Here is a 24,075-nt window from a genome sequence, read left to right on the forward strand (position 1 = left end):
GACCTGATATAGTGCTAGTCGATCGGTCAGTGCGTCGTGCAATAATTGTTGATATTACTGTTCCACATGACGATAATCTGGTTAAAGCCGAAAAGGAAAAAGTATCAAAATACTTGGACCTTGCTCACGAGATTACCGCCATGTGGAATGTTGAGTCAACTATTATTGTTCCGATAGTTGTTTCAGTCAATGGTCTTATAGCGAAAAGCTTCGACCAACACCTTAAGAAGCTTTCGCTTAACTGTTGGATCAAGAGTCGGATACAAAAGGCAGTGATTCTTGAGACGGCGCGTATTGTGAGGAGGTTCCTCACTCTGGAGCCCTGACCACCGGTTGCTTGGGCACTCAAATGTCCCGCAGCGGGAGGGTGAAATTTTTTTTTTTATAAATTTTTAATAATGTTTTGTATTTTATACTTATATTGTTAAAAATTTAAAAAAAAAGAAGTATTAAATAAATGAGAGAAAAAAAAAAAAATGCATATTAAGTAGGATTATTATAGATGATTTTCTACTTACTTACATGTATTTTTAGCCATTTGTTTGGTTTGTAAAAAACACATTCTTAGTAATATTCTGAGAGTTGCCGACTGCAGTCGTCAAATGCAACACAAGACCACTTAATTAGGTATACTGTGACAATAATTATTGTAGGAACATTGGGTGACCCACAACTTCCTATCTTCTTAACATTTATCAACCTGGGCAAAGTCACCGCCCGCCTCATCGTTCGTCTATATAGTGTTTGTTTATTTTTGGCGGCCTTCGTTGCGCAGTGGATTTACAAGTCCTGGGTTCGATCCCGGGCTGGGCCGATTGAGGTTTTCTTAATTGGTCCAAGTCTGGCTAGTGGGTGGATAAGGCCGGGGCTGGCTATCAGTTACCTACCGGCAAAGACGTACCGCCAAGCAATGTAGTGTTCCGATACGATGTCGTGTAGAACCAGAAATGGGTGTGGATTTTCATTCTACGCCTGCTTTTGTCTTAGATTGCATCATCACTTACCATGAGGTGAGATTGCAGTCAAGGGCAATCAAAAAAATACTGGCTAAGCACTAATAGGTGAAAATTGCAAATACATTAATCATCAGATGTCTAACGTCTAGTCATGAAAAAATGTTCGTATACAGGATTAGAAACTGTCAGAGATTAATGACATAAATGATGAGCCGATGAAATAATCGTATGCATACATAATTACATCAATTAAAACTAATGTCGATGACCCTCATAATGATAATACCTAGGGTTCAGGTACCGTATATCTGCTGAAAGACTTGCAAAACAATCCTATTACCCCCAATTATATTTTACCTAAGTTTAATATCATCGCTTACCCCCAAACAAATTTTTACGACCTTTAGGATCTTGGATTTCCTTGGTGACTACGGAACTGATATAATAAAAACCGGCTAAAAATATTTTTAAAGTCAGCCATTAACGGTCACTTATTCTCACGTTTCTGCAGCGCAAACGGCAGCGAAGACGTTTTCATAAGTCGAGGTGTCATGCACGCAGCGGTAAATACACGATCAGTTACAGTCGTGGGTGCTGTAAAAACGTGAGAATAATTGATCGTCAATGGCGTGCAGTAGATTTAATTTTACGACTTATGTTCACATTTTTAATGTAGGTACTCATGCTAAATTACAGCTTTCTAATAGTAGATAAATCCGCGGACAAACATGACGAAACTAAGGGTTCCTTGTGGACTACGGAATCCTAAAAACGATAATAAAGGCCTTATAGAGAAATAACTAGAGAAAGGATAAAGATATGACTCTATAGGTACCTACGTTTTCCTTTTGCTTTCAGGTTTTCATAAAATGTACTAAACAAACACGTTCTTCGTCTTTATATAGGTAGCCCGTGGTGTTAAAAAATCATAATCATCATCATTAGCAACCCACTTTCGGCGCACTGTTGAGCACGAGTCTCCTCTCAGAATGAGAGGGGTTAGGCCAATATTCCACCACGCTGGCCCAATGCTGATTGGCATACTTCACACACGTAAAGAATTATTTAAAAAAAACTCAGGTATGCAGGTAAAATGCGCATAACTGAAAAGTTGGAGGTGCATGCCCCGGATCGGATTCGAATAGAAGGCAGAGGTCATATCCACTGGGCTATCACGGCTCGATTTACCTATATATGATTAAAAATTATAAATAGGTAAATCGTAAGCAAAAATCTACTGCGCATGTAGGTTATTGTTTACAACCGTCATATTTTTCCACATGCAAAGCATTAAATACTACGCAGTGACTAATACAAATGAAGTATTATTTTAATCATATTAAATTAAAATTATGTAATTTAATTTTTTTATAACAAAAGTAGGTATAACTCAAGTATAACTAGTCATCCCGTAATTATATTTTAGGAGATATGTTTTGATACTGATAGTGATAACCTGGGTTGATAAAAATCGTTTGTTTAAAGTAAATGGTAACGCTTATTTTCAAAACATTGCCCACTTGGTAACCTTTAACCGCAAGATGCGATAAAAAATCGTCATACCTACTTGGTCTTTTACCAACTTCAATGAAAACGAAATACAAAAACACTACTAAGTAACACTTAACCAGTGCACAGTAAAACCAACTGTGGTTTGTGTTGCACTATGGTTAGGCTTAATTTAAATGTGTTTTTTGTAGAATAATAAAAAAATGAAAATAATGAAAAATAGTAATGTAACGGAATGTATTGATATTTAACATACAGTTCTGTTCTATTCTAGTCAACAAAATATGAAAACTAAGGTAGGTAAATGATGTCTTCTGAGATGAAATAAAATACCACCAACCACACCATACCTCCTTCCTCGGTTCCTCCACCATTAGCAGTGAAAGGTCAAGAAAATTGACCTCAAAATTCTTTTGAGATCGTTTCGCGTGAAAAATTCTTGCTATACCTATACTGATGTTATTTTTCGCTTTTTAGTTTAGTTGGTACGTTTTATTTTTTTGAAGTCCAGGCGTCTAGCCTAATCCCTCATTAATACGAGAGTTTTTTTAACAGACGTTAAAAAAGTGTTCAAGTACAAAAATACATTACCAAGTAGGTATATGTTCACATGGCAGCGTTTTACAAACATTTTCGAGCAGTGTTGCATTTTCAATTTTGGGCATTGGGATTATGCCTTCATTTAACTTCATACTATATTTGAACGCTTTTTTAACGTCCGTTAAAAAGACTTTCGTGCGAAAGGGGACTAAATCCCCTTTATCTTTCTATAGGTGCATGTGTGTTTCTATGCATAACATTTATTTTGGTATTTACCTACCATACTTGGACTAGGTAATTTGAATCGTACATTGACTGTAACTGACCCATATAGATAAATGCAATACATAACCGAAGAAGTGCATTCAACTTTTCATGAACATGTAGGTATTTTTCAGGGCTTGACAATAGTGTAGGTACTTATTGGTGAAAGATTTTTTTTTAAATAAGTTCACTAGTGTAAGCCTATTTCACTATTTGTAACAAACAAACACAAAATCAAATTTTATCCCCTTTTAATTTAGTAGAAGTAGATATAGTAATACCTATAGAAAATATGTAGTTTTAAATCAAATGTTACTATTTTATTATCATTCAAAACATTGTAAGAAATACATAATTACAACTACTTAGCTACCTGTTTCAATTAACGCTGAAACTTTCACAGTAGATAATACTAATAGGATATTTCTCGTTGATTAACCTGTTTAAAGGTAAAAGCAATGTACCACAAATAGTAAATACTCGTAAACACAGATTTCATTAGAATTTCAAATCGAAAACCATAAAACTTCCGATCAATGTATCAATGTGTATCGGCAATCGTCCTTGGCACATGTTTGCATGCATTTCCGCTCAGCCTGTGCAGTCTCCACAACGTACTGTAGCCACAGCCCACACGCCAGACACTGTATGTGAGTGTTACCAACACCATATAGTAATTACCCCTAAAAACTAAAGTAGAAAAGTATGAAAATCGCCACATTTTCTTGAAAGTCCCGCTATAATGAAGAATACGTTTTACGTTTTCTTAATTACTCTTTTTTTATTTTTGAAAAATCTAGCGGATCAAGATCACTAGTGGATGCGCGTGACTTTGTCCGCCCTTAGACCTCCCGCAAAATCCGTTCATAGCGGACATTTACTAAAACTACCCTCCCCAAATTTAAAATTTGGACCTACCTCGATCGCTATTTGAGATGTCGTCATAAGTGACTTTTCGCTTTTATATATACGTTATATATACGATATGATATACGAATTACAAATTATTTTAAAAATATTAAAACTGCTCTTCATATTGCGCGACTTTTAAATTGCCAAGTCAGCGGTCAGGGCTCCAAATTGAAGTCACAAATTACATTACTGTTAAAACTATATACTGACACTTTCCTGTATTATTATTAACGAGGAATTGAGAAAATACAAATGTTTATGTATTGTATGTTTAATATTGTATTATGTATTGTATGTTTATTTATGTATTGTATGTTTAATAAATAAATATACATTTTTTATTGAATGGGTTATTCCAGTGCTTTATTGTACTGACATTAAAAATATTTACATTTTTAATGTAATTACAATAAAGCACTGGAATAACCCATGCTCTAAAAATATCCCTTAATTAATTAATTTAATCCCTTCGCATTAAAATCCCCCTAAATTTGGGCGGCAAACCTCCAAGTTGGGAACCCTATGTGCAACTGCATTCATTGTCAACACAGAGTACTACCAGTACTACCACACTACGTCTCGCTCATACATCGAGCGTTTATCAGGAATCCGTATTTAATAAACCGGTTACAGTCGCTCCGGAATACAGTACGATACAAGCCGCGCGCGAACATTGATGTGTAAGTTCACACGTGACTAGTGAATTTGTGAATTAAAATCCATGCTAATTAAACTCGATAAATACCACGCGTTCACTCATTCGCCATGCGTTAGTAACAGGAAATTTAACTCTATAACTCTAAACAAATAATTCTACTGTTAATTCTTCTGTTTTTAGTTTTAAAATAAAAAAGTTGGAGAGGAATCAGCCACTATGCAGAACGGAGCATCTAACGGCAGCTCTTCGGAGTTCTTTAACCTCAAGGAATTGCCGCATATAATTAGAGCATTGTAAGGAATATTACTTTACTGATCATGATCAATTATTTCAATTACAATTAATCTATCCACATCTATTAAATGACTACAATTTTTACATAAATAATTTAATATTTTAGGGACAAAAACCAAAAAGTTCACGAAAACATTTTAAATGTAATTGGAAATACCCCATTGGTGAAATTGAACAAAATACCCCAACAAGAGGGTATACAATGCCAAATGTGTAAGTAGTTTTCATGAAATTGATGAAATAAATCCATGAATTGCACGTTCGTGCATATTAATGAAGAAACGGTAAGTAATTTTTATTAAATTGTTGCAATATTTTTAGATGCTAAATGCGAATTCTTGAACCCCGGTGGTTCAGTGAAGGATCGTATCGCATTCAGGATGGTACAAGACGCTGAAAGACAAGGAATTCTGATTCCCGGAAAATCTGTAATTATTGAACCGACTTCTGGGAATACAGGAATCGGTTTGGCTCTGGCATCAGCTGTGAAAGGTATGTTTAGGACAGTCTTTTATAATAGTTGATTAATTACCACCTTTTTTTAAAAATACTTCATATTTGGAAAAAAAACAAACATAAACAGATGTTGTACCCACACGATATTCAATAACATTATCCAAGAGAACAATAATTAGTGTAAGCCCTCATTCGCACGAGATTTTTTTTTAACGGACGTTAAAAAAGCGTTCAAATACAACAAATGCATTCCCAAGTATATTTTCAGACAGCGTTTTTAAAACACAACCATTTTTTTCGAACAGTTTTGCATTTTCAATTTTAGGCGTTGGAAAGAGACCTTCATTTAACTTCATACTAGGTATATTTGAACGCTTTTTAACGTCGGTTAAAGTAACTCTCGTGCGAATGAAGGCTAACAGGGTGTACAGAAACGTCTAAACGGACGAACTGAGAAACGAAATTCTTTAGATGATATTTACCTAAGTGACCTAGGCCTGTTTTCTGATATTTACCTAAATGACGTCACGTTTTTGTCTCCATCAAAATCATTATTGTTTAAAATACAATACTATAATGGAAGTTTTATTTCCACGATGCTTGCAAGAAAATGATAGTACATTCGTAGAATTATCTCGGCTTAACTAGCTAGCTAACATTTTGTAAAATCACTCCCAAAAGAAAGAGAGAAAGAAAAATGCGTTTATTTCGAAATTATGCCACACATCACAATATCTCCAGAACACCAGGTCAGCCAGGACAATACCCTGCGATGAACGTTAATATAAATACCAAAAGAACGTTCATTACTTAACAAACAAATTAAATCGCTAGTAGTATTATTAGGTGTAAGAACCTAATAATACCTAATCTTAATTAACTTGTTCCGAAATTAATGACAATTTTTATTAATAGGCTTAGAACCAGTAATGAACCATCATTATCATCATTAACAACCCACATATTAGGCTCACTATTGACCACGAGTCTCCTCTCAAAATGAGAGGGGTGCTAATAGTCCACCACGCTGGCCCAATACGGATTGGCAGACTTCACACACGTAGAGAATTAAGAAAATTCTCAGGTATGCAGGTTTCTTCACGATATTTTCCTTCACTGTTTGATCTACGTGATATTTATTTTATTTTTGTTTCTTATTAAACATTGCACTATAAATGTATAACATTGAGAAGAAACCTGCATATTTGACAATTTTCTTAATTCTCAACATGTATGAAGTCTGCCAATCCGCATTATAGCGTGGTAGACTATTAGCTTAACCCCTCTCATTCTGAGAGGAGACTCGTGCTCAACAGTGAGCCGGATATTAGTTGTTAATGATGATGATGATGAAACACTCCACATCGAGTTTTTATTTAATGTCAAGTTAGCTTGACTGCTATCTAACCTTATGTTAGGTGACGTGACAATGCAGTAAGACCTAAAGATGGAAGAGGGCTAACTTGGAAGTCAGTTTGGTTTAGGTGTAGGTATAGGTACTTGGATCGCTTTATTTTCGTCGACAACAGTAATTATCATCGTCAGTAGCTTTTAATTAACCTATTCATTGATAAAAACCACTTATTATTGAGAAGTATGATAAAAAAATGTTTTACGACCATCTATGTGATCAAGATAAGCAATGTCATCTTTATCTTATTTTTTTTGCACATAATTCTTAGGTCTTTATATTAAGGCAACTAATAAATACTATGTATGGTTTTTTACGAGTATCATTCTGATTTTAAGAAAATATGATCTTTAGCTAAAGTCTGTTCATCATTGGTGATCTGAGAGACTGTCTGAGAGAGCGTCTTATATAAATAAATAAATATTGCAACACGCGGTAATCGGTTTATTTACAGCTAAGAATTTTTGTAGTGTTTTTGTTTCTAAAGTACGAAGATAGAAGATACTTCGCCTACAGTTCGTTTCATGTAGGATGGTGCAGGTGACAGTTCGTTTCATATTTGAAAGTTTGGCGCGATTCACGTTATTATGGCGACTGTCACCGTACCCATGCTATCTGAAAAAAATACTTTATGAGGTGCAATCACACCTATTAAAGCAGTTGAACAGCCGGAGTCCTAAATACATACATATTTAGTATCGTCTACTTTTTTTGTCAAGTTGCATATTTTTCCAGGATATAGATGCATAATTGTATTACCCGAAAAAATGTCGGACGAGAAAGTGAACACCCTTCTGGCTCTGGGCTCAGAAATTATCAGGACTCCGACCGAAGCCCCGTCGGACTCTCCCGAAAGTAATCTTGGGGTGGCACTGAGACTTTCCAAGGAAATTCCTAACGCTGTTCTGCTGGATCAGGTAAATGTATCTTAACATCTCAATCCGATAACTCTTATACCAAAATCATCGTATTTATTTTAGAATTTCATACTATTTAACTGCACCAATTTTTTTAAAGCTGTAGAACAGACTTTTTAATCGCGAATTTTAAAATTGAAATTGCTCGCGTATTTCTAAGTGAAAATTCTCAGTGATTAAATATTGAAAATACCCTCCAGTTCATAATCTGTTTTTTTTGTGTCATATTCAAATCCAACACATGTGACTACAAAATATTATAATTTTCATATTTATAAATATTTCTACAAGGCATCTATTCCTATACCTATTTACTGTAGCTAAGGAGACCCATTGTTAGTTTTTTAGATATTGTACTCGTAATCTTCCTTGCGATCCACTTCACATTCGAGTGTAAATTTATTTGACCTCGCTTGAACATGTCTTCCGTTTAGAGGGAAAATGTAGGTTACACATTTTATGAAATGGATGCTACTGAAAATAATCTAAATCCACTTTAGAAAAACTGTTGGCATACCTATCAAAAATACATTTTTTTTTTTTTCATTTATTTTTTTTATTGAGAAAGAATACAATAAGGAACTTAAACTAACTTTTCCTAATAACTATACAAATCATACCCACGTGGAATGGTGGCAAGAATACTGGCTGCATTTCTCAGAAGGCTGATCGATTGCGCAAAAAATAAGCCAGCCATTCTGTCACATATAAAAAAACATACATACAACCAAACGTAGAACCTCCTCCTTTTTGGAAGTCGGTTAAAAATACATTAAAATCAGTCGAGTCAATTCGGACACCGTGTTATAAGATTTTATATATTACGAAGATTAAAATATAATTTATACTCATGCTGTTTAAACATAATCTTCAGGGTCTCAAAAGTTCTTTACAACAACATGAAAAACAAACAACTAAAACTTCCCAGGACGAAATGTAAGAAAGAAGTGGGACTATAATAATAGAATAAGCCGCTATTGAAGTCATAGATCGGAAACGTGGATATCTACATAACTACCCTAAACTACTAGTAAAGCTATAAAGCGTGATTTGTTTATTAAACAGTTTACAATGCAACATCGCAGTTTACCTTGGTGTGTCGGTACGAATGCATTATAGTAAGAATAGTCGCACGAAGTTTATGGCCTATATACTATAGAACACATGGAAATAATTAATTTCATTAGATGTTACGTACCACTTTAAGAACTCAATAACTTACTGAACCTGATACAATTACTTTGTATGAGGGTAAAGCGGAAGCCCATATCAAATTCAATCTATTGTCAGATTATGAGATTGATCCACTAACCGGTCATTATCGCCTTTATGTATGAATCACGTTAACAGGGCATCACCCTAAAACTACTGAAAGAGTTCAAATGAAAATCGTCACGATTTGAGATCATACGAAGTAGGATAATAGGTTAATTCAAAGTCCTTAATTTTTGAATATACAAAAAGTAAAATCGGTATGTGTACCTTACCTACTACCAGAAAAATACTTACTAAAAATGATGTAATACAAAAGTTTTCACATTTCTACCTTTAGGAGTTAAAAAGGGTTTGAAGTCGGAAAACTCGGAAAATTAATAGTATACCTACGCGATCTTTTTGAATAGCTTCTATTATTTTAAAGGCTGATTTCGGATATTGGATATACTGAAATGTCCGCTTCAGACAGAGTCGCGGAATTGTAACGCGGAATCCCTGAAATTGTTTGGCACACACGTTGGATGCTAAATGCTCCTTCATACAATGTATTTAATGTTCTCTCTTACATAAACTATATAAGTAATGTGATATACTTTGTTGTCTACTAAAATAATCTATAAATATAAAATGGTAACTGGCTCACTGACATATTTACCAGAAACTCCAACTAAATTCTAAATTTTATACAAACGGGTTTTTGATAAACTTTCAAACGGTGGGAGTTGACAACTTAAACTCAGTTTTTTTTTCAGAAGTTAGAAGGGTCAGGTTTTTTCACGCGTACATTTATTTTAGTTTGGGCAGATGCAATTTAAAATATTTGTTAGATATAGGGTTGATACTAGGTATTTAGCATCTGTTAAAACTTTATATAAATTGTATTATATAAAGTTTTAACCACAGAACACACAACGCTAAAAGCTTTTATTCTTAAACGATTGTTATTTCAAATATTTTTGGATACTGCTGACATGGTTTGATGAGGTTTCACAAAGGTCCTACATGGGGATGATGACAGTTTTTTTAATTGTTTCTAAATTAGAAATATGCTAATAATAAAGCAGTTTTGTAAAAGTAATAGGGTATCTGCGATCATAACTTTCGGAGCTACAGACATTCAAAAGGGTCATATTGCTAAACAGTATGAATTTTCATCTAATTACGATAAAAGATTTTTTATAAGATTTCGAAATTTTATAAACTTATTTATTTTGCAAATATCCAGACTTTGCTTTTTACGTATAAATTAGTTAATATTGACCTTATTTACCCGAATCGAAAGTACTCATAAAAATCAATATTATATTCATACCTAGTCATCATCCCCATTGTTGAAGCGACATTGCAAATTGATCCAATAGCTTTTCCCTTGCGTCATTTATATAACCCGTGCCTTTTTTCAGTACAACAATCCATGCAATCCCCTCGCCCACTACGACGGGACAGCCGAGGAGATCCTCTGGTCACTTGACGATGACGTCGACATGGCTGTCATAGGCGCTGGCACATGCGGAACCATCTCTGGCATTGCTCATAAGATAAAGGAGAGATGTCCTAAATGTATCATAGTGGGCGTGGATCCTTACGGGTCGATTCTCGCCGAACCTGACGAACTTAATGAGTCTGATGTTCAGATGTACGAGGTAAGTTTATATTCTCCATTTTTACCCGACTGCAAGAAGGGTTATGTTTAACCTTAATGTAAGAGACTGTGACTCTTACATTAAGGCAGGCAGTTTGTCAGCCTTTATAAAACGAGCTATCTACCAAGGGTAACTCCAGTAGGCATTTATGGAGCTTGGATTGGGGTGGCTTATGGTAGCACTCAAATATAAATTAAATAAAAATCGTTTTAGATGGTTCTCTATCTCTGACGAGGGCTTCATGCTAAGTGGTAATCCACGAAGCTAAGGGTTTGACGACTTAAGACATGATTTCTCATGATATCTCATAGAAAATATCAAAATATTACGTTACAATATAATTGAGGACTGATTTCTCATGATAAAGCGATTTCAATTTACTTATTTTTGTATGAAAGGTGACTTATGTGCGAGTGTTCTTAGATATGTTTGGTGAAAATCGGTTGAGCCGTTAAAAAGTTCTGGGGGTTGAAAGTGGGGAAGAATAACCGAACGAACAAACCGTCTGCAAATATAATTGAGTGCGGTCTTGAATTAAAAAAAAAATCACTTTTTCACTGAAAGAAGATATTGATGACTTGATCGAGAGTGTAATTAATAATTTCGTGGGTTTTTCAAAATTTTCAATTTTATGTTATTGGTGCCCTTAAACAAAATGCAATTTGTTTTTAAGGTGGAAGGCATAGGCTACGACTTCCTGCCGCGTACACTCGACAGGAAAGTAATAGACATGTGGATCAAGACTGACGACGGCAGCGCGCTGCAGATGTCACGGAGACTTATCAAGGAGGAGGGCTTCCTTTGTGGTACGCAACCCTTATTTATGATATTATCTTAACGACCTACTGCAGTGCCAGGCCTCCCTTCTTATAGAAGTGGGTATAGCATAAGGTTCCTCCAATGCGGATTAGCGGGATACCTATTACCTACTAATTGTTGTTAAATACTTCATTATCATCCATCCTGATCAATTAATCATGCTGATAGACGGCATCGGCATCCTGTAAGGAAATACAAACACAGGCCGCCTTGGGCCGTGATATTAATTTTGCTTACTGAAAAGTTTGTGTTACTTAAATTCGATCATCATCATCATTCGGCTGATGAACGTCCATAGATAACTAACTTGTAACTGAGTTATCTACCTACCCGCTGAAAAGTTTGTTAATAAGTAAAAATTGAGACATCCAAATTCTTTCATCTTTGCTTCAATCTTTGAGAAACAATATGGTACCTAGGTAACTCTTTATTTTTAAAAATTAAATTTTCTCCTATACTTATCACTGCTAAACCCGCTACTGTCGTAAATTCCCACAGATGTTTGTCACCTTTTAAACGAATTTTTATTACGAATCTATAACAGTCCTTCATATATTTCGCTTTTGAGACAATTCTAAGAAAATGGGAAAAATAGGATCATAATTTGTTTTAGGTAGATACTATATCGATGTGTTTGTTTCAATTACCTTTTTCTTATATTAAATTTATATATATTTATAAATTTAAATACAGGATTTAATGTGCACGGAATTGGAAAATTATACGTCCATCTAGGCATATATGCACTGAACAATATACCTACCTACACTGGGACAAGTAATTTATTTTAAATCATGATAAAACGGATTTATGATTTATAGCTTTAGTGACATCACAGAAAATATAATGAGATTAAAACTCGTAATTATTAATTGATTAAGTGTTGCATTATCGCTTACGTGTAAAAATATTTAATCCATTGCAACATAAATACGTCAAAAGCTAAGAAAATATTATAACGTAGGTTATTTATTACTATTTATTTATAAATAAAATAATAAATATACAAAAGACAGTTTTAAATCTATAAATAAAAATAATGAAAAAATATTTCTGAACATAATTATTATGTACAGTACTTAAGCAGGTAAGCGTTGCCTATCGAACCCACACCCTCCGGTATCGGAGGCAGAGGTAATATCCACTGGGCTATCACAGGCTCTTATTTATCTGTACCACAGAATGCCTGTACCTTGACAAATCTTAGCTGGTGTCAAATATATATAGCTAGATAGGTATAATATGTATGTTTTTACTTATATCAATAGCTAAGTACTCAATAGGTACTTATTGTTTATTTTTTTGTAGATAAAATCACTGCGACACGATTAAAAAATAACACTTGCTTCTTGTAATTAATTAATCCTTTAATCCCGATATCAGTAAAATCTATAGACATATTGTAGGCAAGGCCGTGTTCCTTAATCGTAGGTTAGGATTATCTATAAAAACAACAATACGTAAGTACTTATAAAAAACACTTCAGTAACTCATTCATCAACACCGACCCTAATCCGCTCAAATCATAACCAAGGACCTTTGTTGGTACTTGGTACTTAGTAAATCAATTATTTAGTACCTAAATATTTACTGCGCAACTACCTACTTTGTCACGTCTTCAGCCTTTATGAGATTAGTATGGCTCTCAATGCCTCTCCGTGCATCGGAGAGCACGTCAAGCCGTCGGACCTGCGCCTGATCTCTCACCGGTCGTGTAGGGCTGACGTCCCATCGGGCTATGAGAGTGATTGAATAAAGAGTACACCTATGCTTGTGCACTGTATATCTCCTGCATACATGATTAATCTCAACATGCGAGATTGACTGTCGTGAGCATATTAATTAATAGTTGTCAATCTATCTATAAAAGAACAACGAGACACCAGGTGACCGAGTGACGCGTGAAATCACAGCAAAATTCTCGAAAGCGGGTGGGAAACCGACACTTAAAGTCTTTTTGCGATTGTTTCAATTCCTAATTTCCAAGGGCCCAACGCCTAAGACATGGCACAGAAGCATGGCGATTCTGTGCTTACGACAAGGTGACAATACCTTGCTGAAGAATTAAAATTTACAGACCCATCTCGCCATTGTCACGTCTACAAGTTATTTTGGAGTCATCACGAACGTCTCGCTCTTAAGTTTGACAATTCTATAAAAAATAAGCCAGTTTCTGAAAAGGGTTACCTACCTATTATATTATAGATCACACCACATGCATACGCTGCGGCAGATTATATAGAAGACTCGGTGAAAACCTGAGCTATGCTATGGCCTATATGCTAAGATCTAAGTAGATATGCCGAATCGACTACATGTAGGTCCAGTCGGCATACTTCCAAGTGTTTAAGTTTTTTTTATGGATAGGTTATTGGATTATGATGATCTTTTGCGGCGGGCCAGACAGACTGTTGGCCTAGTGACGCGTCGCCATGCTTCATAATATACCTACAAAATAACTTCTATGTATTTTCAGGTGGCAGCAGCGGAGCAGTGATGTACGCAGCCACCAAAGCAGCGAAGCAACTGAAAGCCGGCCAGAAGTGTGTGGTTCTGATGCCCGACAACATCCGCAACTACATGACCAAGTTCATTTCCGACCAGTGGTTGGAAGCGCGCGATTTTAAACCTATCCCTAATAACAACGAACTATGGTGAGTAAATGTCTCGTTGACCTAGTTAGCATACGTGGCATCCAATCATGATGTCCACAGAACAGCAAGACGTCACAAACGGTGGTATCCATATATTGTGGACCATCCATCCAGACAACTAGTACGAAACGATTTGCATCCACATTTCTAATTTGCATAGCAAAAATTGGGAATGCCCTTCCGGTTTGTATTTCCTGACACATATAATGTAAACACCTTCAAGGGAAGATTGAAGAGGCGTTTTCTAGGTAAATGCGCTTCAACTTGGATCGCATAAATGCTTTCCATAAGACCTAATTATTGTAGTCAAGTCAAGCGCAAGTATATTTTGCATAAAAAAAAGGTTTGATCCTGGGTCGGGCGATTGAATATTGAGCATTTTCAAGGAATGCGAATATTTTATTATAAAATTACATATTCTGAAAGTTTGTTGCGGGTACTTATATCGGTAATTTCGATTTACACAATATTTATTACCACGAAGTACTTAAAATATTAAATACATAAAGACCTATAGGACCTAGTTAGATATTAGATTAGACCACACGCAACGCTATTTAGCGAAGTATCTAGAGCAATGACACCTTTATCAAAGGTAATTTCCACTGAAAATTTAATTAAAAGTACCCACTATCTGTACCTATTTAAAATGTATAAAGACTCTTATCTCATAAAAAGCATTCATCATACAACTAAAGACATCTACACGCAGTTACATTAGAGTCTGATTAGACAAATCAATAGATAAACGTATTGTGGTTGTATTTTCTTTGCAATCAATCATGTATTATGACACAACCTTAAGGTTACCGCGAGGTCATAAATAATCAAGTAATTACATATTAAAAAATACCTCTTGCATTCAGCCTCGCTTAAATTTTCGACTCATAACAACGATATTTTATTACTTTAGATATGTTACGTGCTTACAAAGTCACCGCAAAAAGTGATCCCAATTTAGCTACTCCACTGAGCGCACACATGCACAATTTTGTGTTTACTTACATTAGGTATATATTATTTTAAGTGTACAAGCTGTCCCGTAAGTATTAAGACATACTCTACAGGCTGACACCTGACAAGTATATACCTAGTTTTTACACTTCCTGAACACACAACTCGACATTGTAGACAATATTTAGCTATAAAAAAAATGAAACAAATAGTCACCTTTGTTCGCCTCAGTTTCGACGTGTTAGTGACATGTTTAATAAATTGTGACTCTTAACATTAGTTTGATTCACATAACAGACATCGCTGAAAGCTAACGTGGTTTGATCAGGTTTAGTACCCCACCCCCGTTGATCTTTTTTGTATGAAGAATTGAGATTACCATAAAGGCTCATAAAAGGACATAAAATAGTGGTAGATACATTAACATAAAATTGAAAAAGAAAATTTTGAAAAATTTTGAAGGTCATGAAATGATGAATACACTCTCGATCAAGTCATCAATATTCATGATATCAGTAGTTAAGGCGATACGGTGGAACATACATACATACATAGACTGCCAAAATTTTTATTTACCATTACCAATCATTTCTTTTCTTTACCGTAGTCGGGTAAAAATAATGAAATATTAATCAAGTTCATAAAAGCTAAGCTTTAAAACGTCAGTTTTAAAGCTTTTAGCTTAGCACTGAAAATTTCCATCAAAACTCAATCAGCATCCTGAAGAGAAGCCTTAACATGTAAGCAAAAGTATAATTCATACTTTTAATGTTCTTACAAACATATTTAATATCTTCATTATCTCGTAAAGATGCGTAAATATTGACGTGTACGAGTACAAACATTGGTCATAATAAATATCCAATCAAAATATTATTCTTACGTCAGATTAATCTTTATGGTATATATTTTGCAATTTTCCCTAAACTGTTATGGTATGATAATTTCATTTTAATTATTGGGTTTTGCTGTTCTCTCGATCAGCGATGTACCTATCGGTGAGCGATTTAGGCTTCATTCGCACTTGGCGGTATTGGCGACCGCGACCTGCGACCGCGACAGGGTCGCACGACCCACTGCTTAGTATGAATTTTTGAGGAGCACTTAACAAACGTGGTCGCGCGTCGCGTTTTTGGGCTTTGTTTAGTGCTGCATATAAATTCATACTAATGCTGAAATTGCGAATGGATGGTTTAAGAATGCCACTGCTTAAAATCACTCTGAATAGAAGTTTTAAAAAAATGTCAAGCAAGAAAAAAATTCAAAATTCTTTAAACCATTTACTGAAGATAATATTTTATTTATTTATTCAATTGATTGTTTTTTCTTTATACATTTGTTTTTTATTTTGTCACCCAAGAACGTATCCCATAGAATCCCATTTAAAATACCATTCCATATTCACGGTTTCTGTATTCGCGACACATTTAGAGAACGTATACCCCCCGGGAATAATGAGCTTTTACCGTTACTAAATGAGTTTTAAATTTGTATTTTAATGTCCTCTACAGGTGGTGGAACAAGCCATTGTTGGAAAACGTCGTGCCGGCGACAGTGAGCATCACGCTGAATAGCTCTATCACTGACGCTCTCACAGCCTTGAGGAAAAGTTCTTCACCCGTTGTTACTGTTTTGGACAATAAGGGGTAATATTTTATTAAAACTATTTTAATACAGAGAAAGAATACACTAAGGAATTTAGGCAATTTATCCTAATAACTATACAAATCATGCCCACGTGGAATGTTGGCAAGTATACTGTCTGCATAGTACTAGACAGCCTCCGTGGCGCAGTGGTGTGCGCGGTTCATTTACAAGACGATTTCCTGGGTTCGATCCCCGGCTGGGCCATTTGAGGTTTTCTTAATTGGTCCAGGTCTGGCTGGTGGGAGGCTTCGGCCGTGGCTAGTTACCACCCTACCGACAAAGACGTATCGCCAAGCGATTTAGTGTTCCTGTACGATGTCTGTAGAAACCGAATGGGGTGTGGACTCTCCCATAGATTACATCATCACTTACCATCAGGAGTGATTGTAGTTAAGGGCTAACTTGTAAAAGAATAAACAAAAAAAAAAGAACTACAAACAAAAAAGAATAGCTTCCTCTGAGCGGAATGCCTTTTTTGTATTTTACTTTTTGTAGATTTTTAATCGAAACTACGATGATGTTTTGTATTACATAGTCAAAGTATGTACAATGTACATATTGTTTAAATTAATCTGTGAATCAATGAAAAATTGACAAATTTCTAGCTTGACAATCTAAAACGACAATCCCATCGCAAAACAGTCGTAAAAAAATAAATTCAAAATATTGCTTATTTTATCATCCATTTCACAATAAATTTTATTGTACCCAACAGAAAGAAAAATATTATGGTTTGGAATGTTATTCATGCTTGTGATGTTAATGCTATACGTATACCTGGTTGTCTTGTTTTTTGAACATTTAGCAGCAGAGTCTCAATAAACCCAACTTGCGTGCTTCTAAAAAATGTATCTAAAAATTAATTGTACAATGTAATTCTTAGCACAAATATTCACACATATTCAAACAGGTAAAAAAATCTAGATGTTAAACCAAATTATTGATACAGGGCCACCTTTAACCCGTTCGTGTTTCTCGAAAAGGTCTCTGCCAGTGACAGTGGTGTAACAAGCGGGCCCTCGCCCACTGAAAGGGGTCTCGCGAGGCCTTGGATGGTATGGACTTAATCCCACAGACTGCTACTGTCAGTTTTATGAGATACAAAAAATAATCACGAAGTGTCTTAATCAAACAGAACTTTGTTTTTTTATAAATAACTGTGATATTTTGTTGCATTTAGTGTAAAACCTACCAGACAAAGCAGATTTATTGGCACGTTGTAGAAGATTGTAAAATAGATCTACTAAGTACATTGGAACTCTTCTGAAACTGTATTGGCTTCATTGAAGCGACTTTGCCCACGTCTAGATTACTCCACGCTTCACCACTGACCCTGGATTAGGTTAATAAGCCTATTTGACTTGAACAGAGGTCCATTTTGTTAAAACATATATACCTAAAGAGTAGGCACGGGTAGAGTAGATACTTTTTAGTTTAATTTCTATAAACCTACTTAAGTAGCTTACCAATAATGAGTAATATTTTATTTTTATTCTTTACAAGTTAGCCCTTGACTACAATGTCACCTGATGGTAAGTGATGATGCAATATAAGATGGAAGCGGGTTAACTTGTTAGGAGCTTGGCGGTACGTTTTTGTCGGTAGGGTGGTAACTAGTCACGGCCAAAGCCTCCCACTAGCCAGACCTGAACCAATTAAGAAAACCTCAATCGGCCCAGCCGGGGATCGAACCCAGGATTTCCGTCTTGTAAATCCATAATCGCGCACACCACTGTGCCACGGAGGCCGTCAAAAGAGTAATAGAATACGTAAAATGAAACTTTTGATTTAGAAACAACGAATTTGTAACAATTTTAGCTCTTTGTCTACAGAAATCTAAGTGGTGTTTTTACCGCTGACAACACCAGAAAAAGGCTCGCCAACATCTCGGGATCAAGTGCGGAGGCACTCGAGAAATTCGTTGTGAAGAAGATTTACAAGGTTGATCTTGCAAACAATCCGTCTCTAGGAGCCGTGTCGCGGTTACTCGACATTGCACCTTATGTCGTTGTTGTTAAAACAGGTAACGCCACAGGATACACTAGAGCTAACGAATATATTTATCAACTAGATGAAGTACGCACCTTCGTCTGCATGAAAATCAGTAAAAGCTCTCATCCCTTTTTTAATACATTTTACATTTTTGATACCAATTACTGGAAAAAATACACTTTCTTAAAAACAAACCCTTACGAGTGTAATTTTGAAAATTCTTGAATAACAGTTTTATATTGAATCGATCGTGTACATAGAGTATCTACATAGGCGTATATAGCACGGGAGCCGGGTGGACCGTGACCACCCTAGAATGGACCTGTGCCCACCCTAGGATTCTGGGCTGAGGATATGGAATTCTATTATGATAGGTACTAATAATAGACTTGATGTCGGGGCCCAAGCCCACCCTAGGATATAATCTTAGATACGCCAATGAATATCTAACTATCTTTGACAACGTTAAAATTACTAACATTAAAAAGTGGATGATAGTTTACATTTTTCTCGCGGAAATAGTCGCGGGCGTCCTCTAGTATAAAAATAAATGACGACGACAATAAAATTAATATACATATTTTTTCAGAACCATCACAGAGTGTTCCGAAAATCGTTGGCGCAATCACATCGGACGACTTATTGATGCTTGTCAGCAGCGATCAATCATTGAAGAATGCTAATCCTATATGCGCAAAAGCTCAAAATGGGAATGTGGCTTCTACTGGAAAGAACGGTTCTATTTCAACACCAGATTCTCTGCAAACGAATTCCGGCATCACTGTTTAAAATGAAAAGTTTTCCTGCTTTATTAATGATTTAAGACCTTCATTATTACAAAAAATATTTTAAAGTGAATTTGGGTATACAACGAACATTTATTTATGTGCGAGTTTATAATATACTCGTAATATTACAAATTACAGTGCTGAGAGGAAGCCATTGAAATTACCCCCTCCCGGTAGGCCTAACATACGCGCCGCGACATATCTCGTGGTGGGTGGGAAAGACATAGTCGACCAATAGCGACTTTACCGGAAATGTTTCGTCTCGCTCTCTCGTCTCTTGACTAATTGTAACGAAAGAGAAAGATATATATCTGGTTCAGCACTATTGGTCGACGGTATGTCATTTTGTCTTAACGACGTATGTCACGGCCCACATCTTAGATCTAGAGCACTGAAATTTATAAAATAAATAGATATATTGTCCAAAAAACATTAAGTTTGAACAAAAACATAACTCACCAGCTTAGACCTACTGAGTTATTAAGTTAAACATAATTTTATTTACACATTGATAATAATTATTTAGGTTTATCAATGATGCTACATTGACAGTGTGACATAGTTAAGTTTAAAGAAAATTGATGGTTGGTTGATGGTCTAGTAGATTGAATGGTTTTAAAAATGTGTGTAAATTTAAGAGATGATTATACATTTCAATAAATGCATTGACTACATATATTTGTATGTAACTATAGGATTATTATATTGACTACTGCACAAGTTAACTGTCAAACCAAACTAGTTAGTAGTCTTCTGGAATGGTGGTAGAAGTGCTTACATCATAAAGTTACTATGAGTAATATAATTGTTCTAATATAACTTAGCAACTTAATGCCCAGTATTAATAATAACAATTACAAGACACTTCAATTTATTGGATAGAAAAATTTGGAACATAATAAAGATTATTAGTATAAATTTTAGTATGTATTGCTTGTATGCAATGAGTATAATAATATAAAATAATATGTATGGGTAATTTGAGGATATTATAAACAGATATAGTATGCACCAAACTTTGAGTCCACACTAAGTGCAAGGTGTACAAAAATATATCCTAGAGAGATTAAAATAGCTGTACAGTGGGTTGCAACATCAGAGGTATTGAAGTTTGGCACATACCATATCTACGAAGAGCTTGGTAATATAATAGTTTAATATAATAGTTTGGTATCATAATAACCTAAAGAACTAGTATAGTTCAAATATAGATTTACAAAGTTTATAATACCAATTTACATATCAAAAATATGTATATTATGAGACATTTTTTGATATAGTTTATAGAATAGTTAGCTAATTTACTTTGTCTCAAATAATAAACATAATAAACGAAACTTACATAATAAATACAATGACTATAATTTTTATTTACTGTCCCAATAAATAAAACTGATGATTAAAATATTGACCGTAACTGGAAGCTTTATATTGAGAGTAGCATTTCCGTTTCCGTCGATTTCATACCAGTTTTCGTACTTTTATTGACGTCACGTCTGGCTATGTGGCGCCACCTGGCGGTGTCGGGCTCGGGAAGTTTCGTAAATCGCTGAGCGCGACTTTAGCTCATTGGCGTTTTGTTTACCGTCGAAGCAACATCTTGCAATCAGTTGGTACCCGACATTGCAAGATAAAGTGTAATAAGTGAAGTAAATTCGCTGTGAGTACTTTATATTTTATTACGTTGTAATACGTTGAAATTATTACGTTGTAACATACAACGTTAATGTAATTAACGTTAAATTATGTAAAATTTCAAATTTCATTTGAAAATAGTACGTGATCATTATTTTAACGGTTTTTCCGTTCGGATCACTACTTCATGTGTTTGAAAGTCTTGCTTTTTGCAAATGTTTTCGTACTTGCATGTATATAATAATATTTTCTTTGTAATGATTTTTCAACAGTTAAAATAGTATTAAAAGTGGCGGGGCCCAGCGGGCTTCCAAAAATGTGAACTCAGAAACCAAAGTGAACGTTCTAGCAATAGACTGTTGTCTAACATATATACTACAAAACGAATGCGTGGCCAGTGGCTTTCGTTTCAAAGGAGTACATAAATTACGAATGCTCGAAGACAAGTTAGACAAAGAGTTTTTTTTTGGAAGTTACTCAAACATATTGTTACTTCAATTCAAACCGACATTGAAAAAAGGTTCACAAATCCCGCCTGAATTTAGTACAGGAATTTTGATTGGATGTAAATTACTGGCCTTATAAATCGCCACCCCACGCAGGGGCAAGGCGTAGACACTGTTAACGTCGCTGGACACATTTGCAGTCAAATATAGGTCTAATAGATTACCGCCCCTCGCGGGGGCAAGGTATACACAGTTTTTAACGTTCCTGGACGTATTTGCAAAACCAACTTACTGAGTAAGGTATAGAAAGTTTAAATATTCCTAGACGTATTTGCACAGTCAAATACCGGACTAATAGATTACCCCCCCCCCCCCCCTCATGGGGACGAAGTTATAGAAAGTGTTATCATTCCTAGACGTATTTCCAGTCAAATACTGAGGATCGCCGCCCCTCGCAAGGGCAAGGCACGAATAGTGTTGAAATTTCATCACGTAGAACACACAACACGGAATATACATACAATGCGCAAATGCTCATGCACAGCCATGCTTGCATGATAATTACAACCCACCCTCGCGGGGTGTTTATCTCTTTATACAAATTATTCAAATACCGGTGTCCTTGATCGCCACCGTCGCGGGCGTATGCATGAAGAGTAATGTTCCATCGCGTGCAACATACAACACGGAATATACATATCTGTAATGCGCACACGTTCATGCACAGCCTTGCTTGCATGATCAATACAATCCACCCTCGCGGGGTGTTTATCAACGATGTATGGATACGAATATCTTATCTATCTATATAAATTATTCAAATACCCGTGTCGATGTCGTGTGTGTGATCGCCACCCCTCGCGAGGGTAATGCATGAAAAATGTTAAGATTTGTAACGTCGTGGATTTTAATTTTGGGTGGTCAAATTTGGAATCTCTAGGTTTGTTTCGAAAGGCAGCGACATCGATGAATGTCGTAGAGATTACGAGGTTCGCTGCTAGATGGCGCTTATATTAAAGTGCTCAGACAAATAAATATGGACAAGTAGTTGGAGCTTTATAATCTGTATATAGACTTAATATATGGTTAGAGGTATTCCACAAGTAACGAAAGGTATGGAATCCGAAACCGACTTTAAAAACAAATGTCACATATTATCTGTGCAATTTGTTGATTGTACTCTGTAAGAAAGATGAATCGGTAACTTTATAGCTTTGCTATTGGTGAGGTTTTTTATGAAGAAAGTCCCGTTATCTTCTCGTTATATACTCGGGCACGTTCGAGTTTTTTCTTTTGGCTGGCTGAAATTTGGAGACATGTAGTTGACTTTCCAAAACATTAAATTTACTTAGAGGCAGTGATGTAAGATACTTGGTAAGACTCGAATTTATATTTGGTTAGCATTCGTGATTATCGAATTTTGTTGTGCTAAAGAGACAAATTCTTGCAGTTCCGGTCAACCATAAAAATTTCCCGTGAGATGTTAAGATGGCTACCTACTGGGAACTAGGGCGGGATATCCTTTTAAGGTACTCGGTTGAAATTGTTTTTTTCTTTGTCCGGCGTAGGTCAAACTTTAGTGACATGTGCTAACCTCCGTATTTTGTTACAGGATGGGAATGTAATATATTCTGAACTTAACCTAACCTATATACGTGACCTAATGTAATCACACTTCTTCTTAATACAACCACGTTATTATGTAGAAACGTAGATTGGTTGTAGACATTTGAAACGCCGGTTCTGAAACCTTTGGTCATTCTTGGAACATTTTTATGGAACCTGAGTTGACTATTACATTTAATCATTTGCACGCGTCGAGTAGCATGCTGTTAGCGGCGTAAATCTTGGAGGTTCGCTGGCCGCCAGACAAAATGACGGACGGATGAATGCAACAGCAAGGTCAGCGACCGCGTGGTGTCAGCTTCCATCATAAACGTCAGGTCGTACCTATTCTTTCTTTTGTTAAATGGAGTCATGCTAAAACTTCTATTTTTATATATTGTTTTTTTTAAAAGGATGCGTTACATTAATTGTTGGTGGTGATTCGGATATACCGTTCAGATTACAATAAGATTTAGAGATAACTAGACCTCTTTCGTGAGTGTTTAAAAATGCAACGTGTTTGTTGTCCCTTTAGTATAAACGTGTGTAATTGCTAAGCGAACTTAAATGGAATCATCCTTGTGGATTTGGCTGGTAGCGATGTGAATTCATAACTTCTAGTGCGTTGTTCGACGGACCCACTTTAAATACCTAGCCGTGGCAGTGGTTTGGTCAACAAAAATCCAAACGCTATATCGACACCATCTAATCCCCAAGGATTGGTATAATAAAACAAATATTTGAGATAACCACTGTTTAT

The 24,075-nt window shown here is 35.5% G+C and overlaps 1 protein-coding gene across 1 annotated transcript; it reads left to right on the top strand.

The window, feature by feature from the left end:
• Positions 1-4,740: 4,740 nt before the first annotated feature.
• On the top strand, positions 4,741-19,822 carry LOC112044302 (cystathionine beta-synthase). Its single transcript, XM_024080108.2, has 11 exons — positions 4,741-4,861; positions 5,020-5,132; positions 5,240-5,346; positions 5,455-5,625; positions 7,736-7,917; positions 10,536-10,775; positions 11,449-11,581; positions 14,071-14,248; positions 16,714-16,848; positions 18,682-18,872; positions 19,431-19,822. Exons 2-11 carry the CDS (start codon positions 5,056-5,058, stop codon positions 19,628-19,630), a joined length of 1,614 nt encoding a protein of 537 aa, XP_023935876.2. The 5' UTR covers positions 4,741-4,861; positions 5,020-5,055; the 3' UTR covers positions 19,631-19,822.
• The last annotated feature ends 4,253 nt before the right edge of the window (positions 19,823-24,075 follow it).

This window comes from Bicyclus anynana, chromosome 21 (genome assembly GCF_947172395.1).
Source record: "Bicyclus anynana chromosome 21, ilBicAnyn1.1, whole genome shotgun sequence".
NCBI lineage: Eukaryota > Metazoa > Arthropoda > Insecta > Lepidoptera > Nymphalidae > Bicyclus > Bicyclus anynana.

What these genes read in the sequence shown, in the direction of transcription:
- LOC112044302 (XM_024080108.2), top strand. Translation starts at nt 5,056, where the DNA reads ATGCAGAACGGAGCATCTAACGGCAGCTCTTCGGAGTTCTTTAACCTC. An exon ending in ACGCTGTTCTGCTGGATCAG is followed by an intron (nt 7,918 to 10,535) that starts GTAAATGTATCT and finishes GCCTTTTTTCAG; the next exon opens with TACAACAATCCATGCAATCC. An exon ending in CCTAATAACAACGAACTATG is followed by an intron (nt 14,249 to 16,713) that starts GTGAGTAAATGT and finishes TGTCCTCTACAG; the next exon opens with GTGGTGGAACAAGCCATTGT.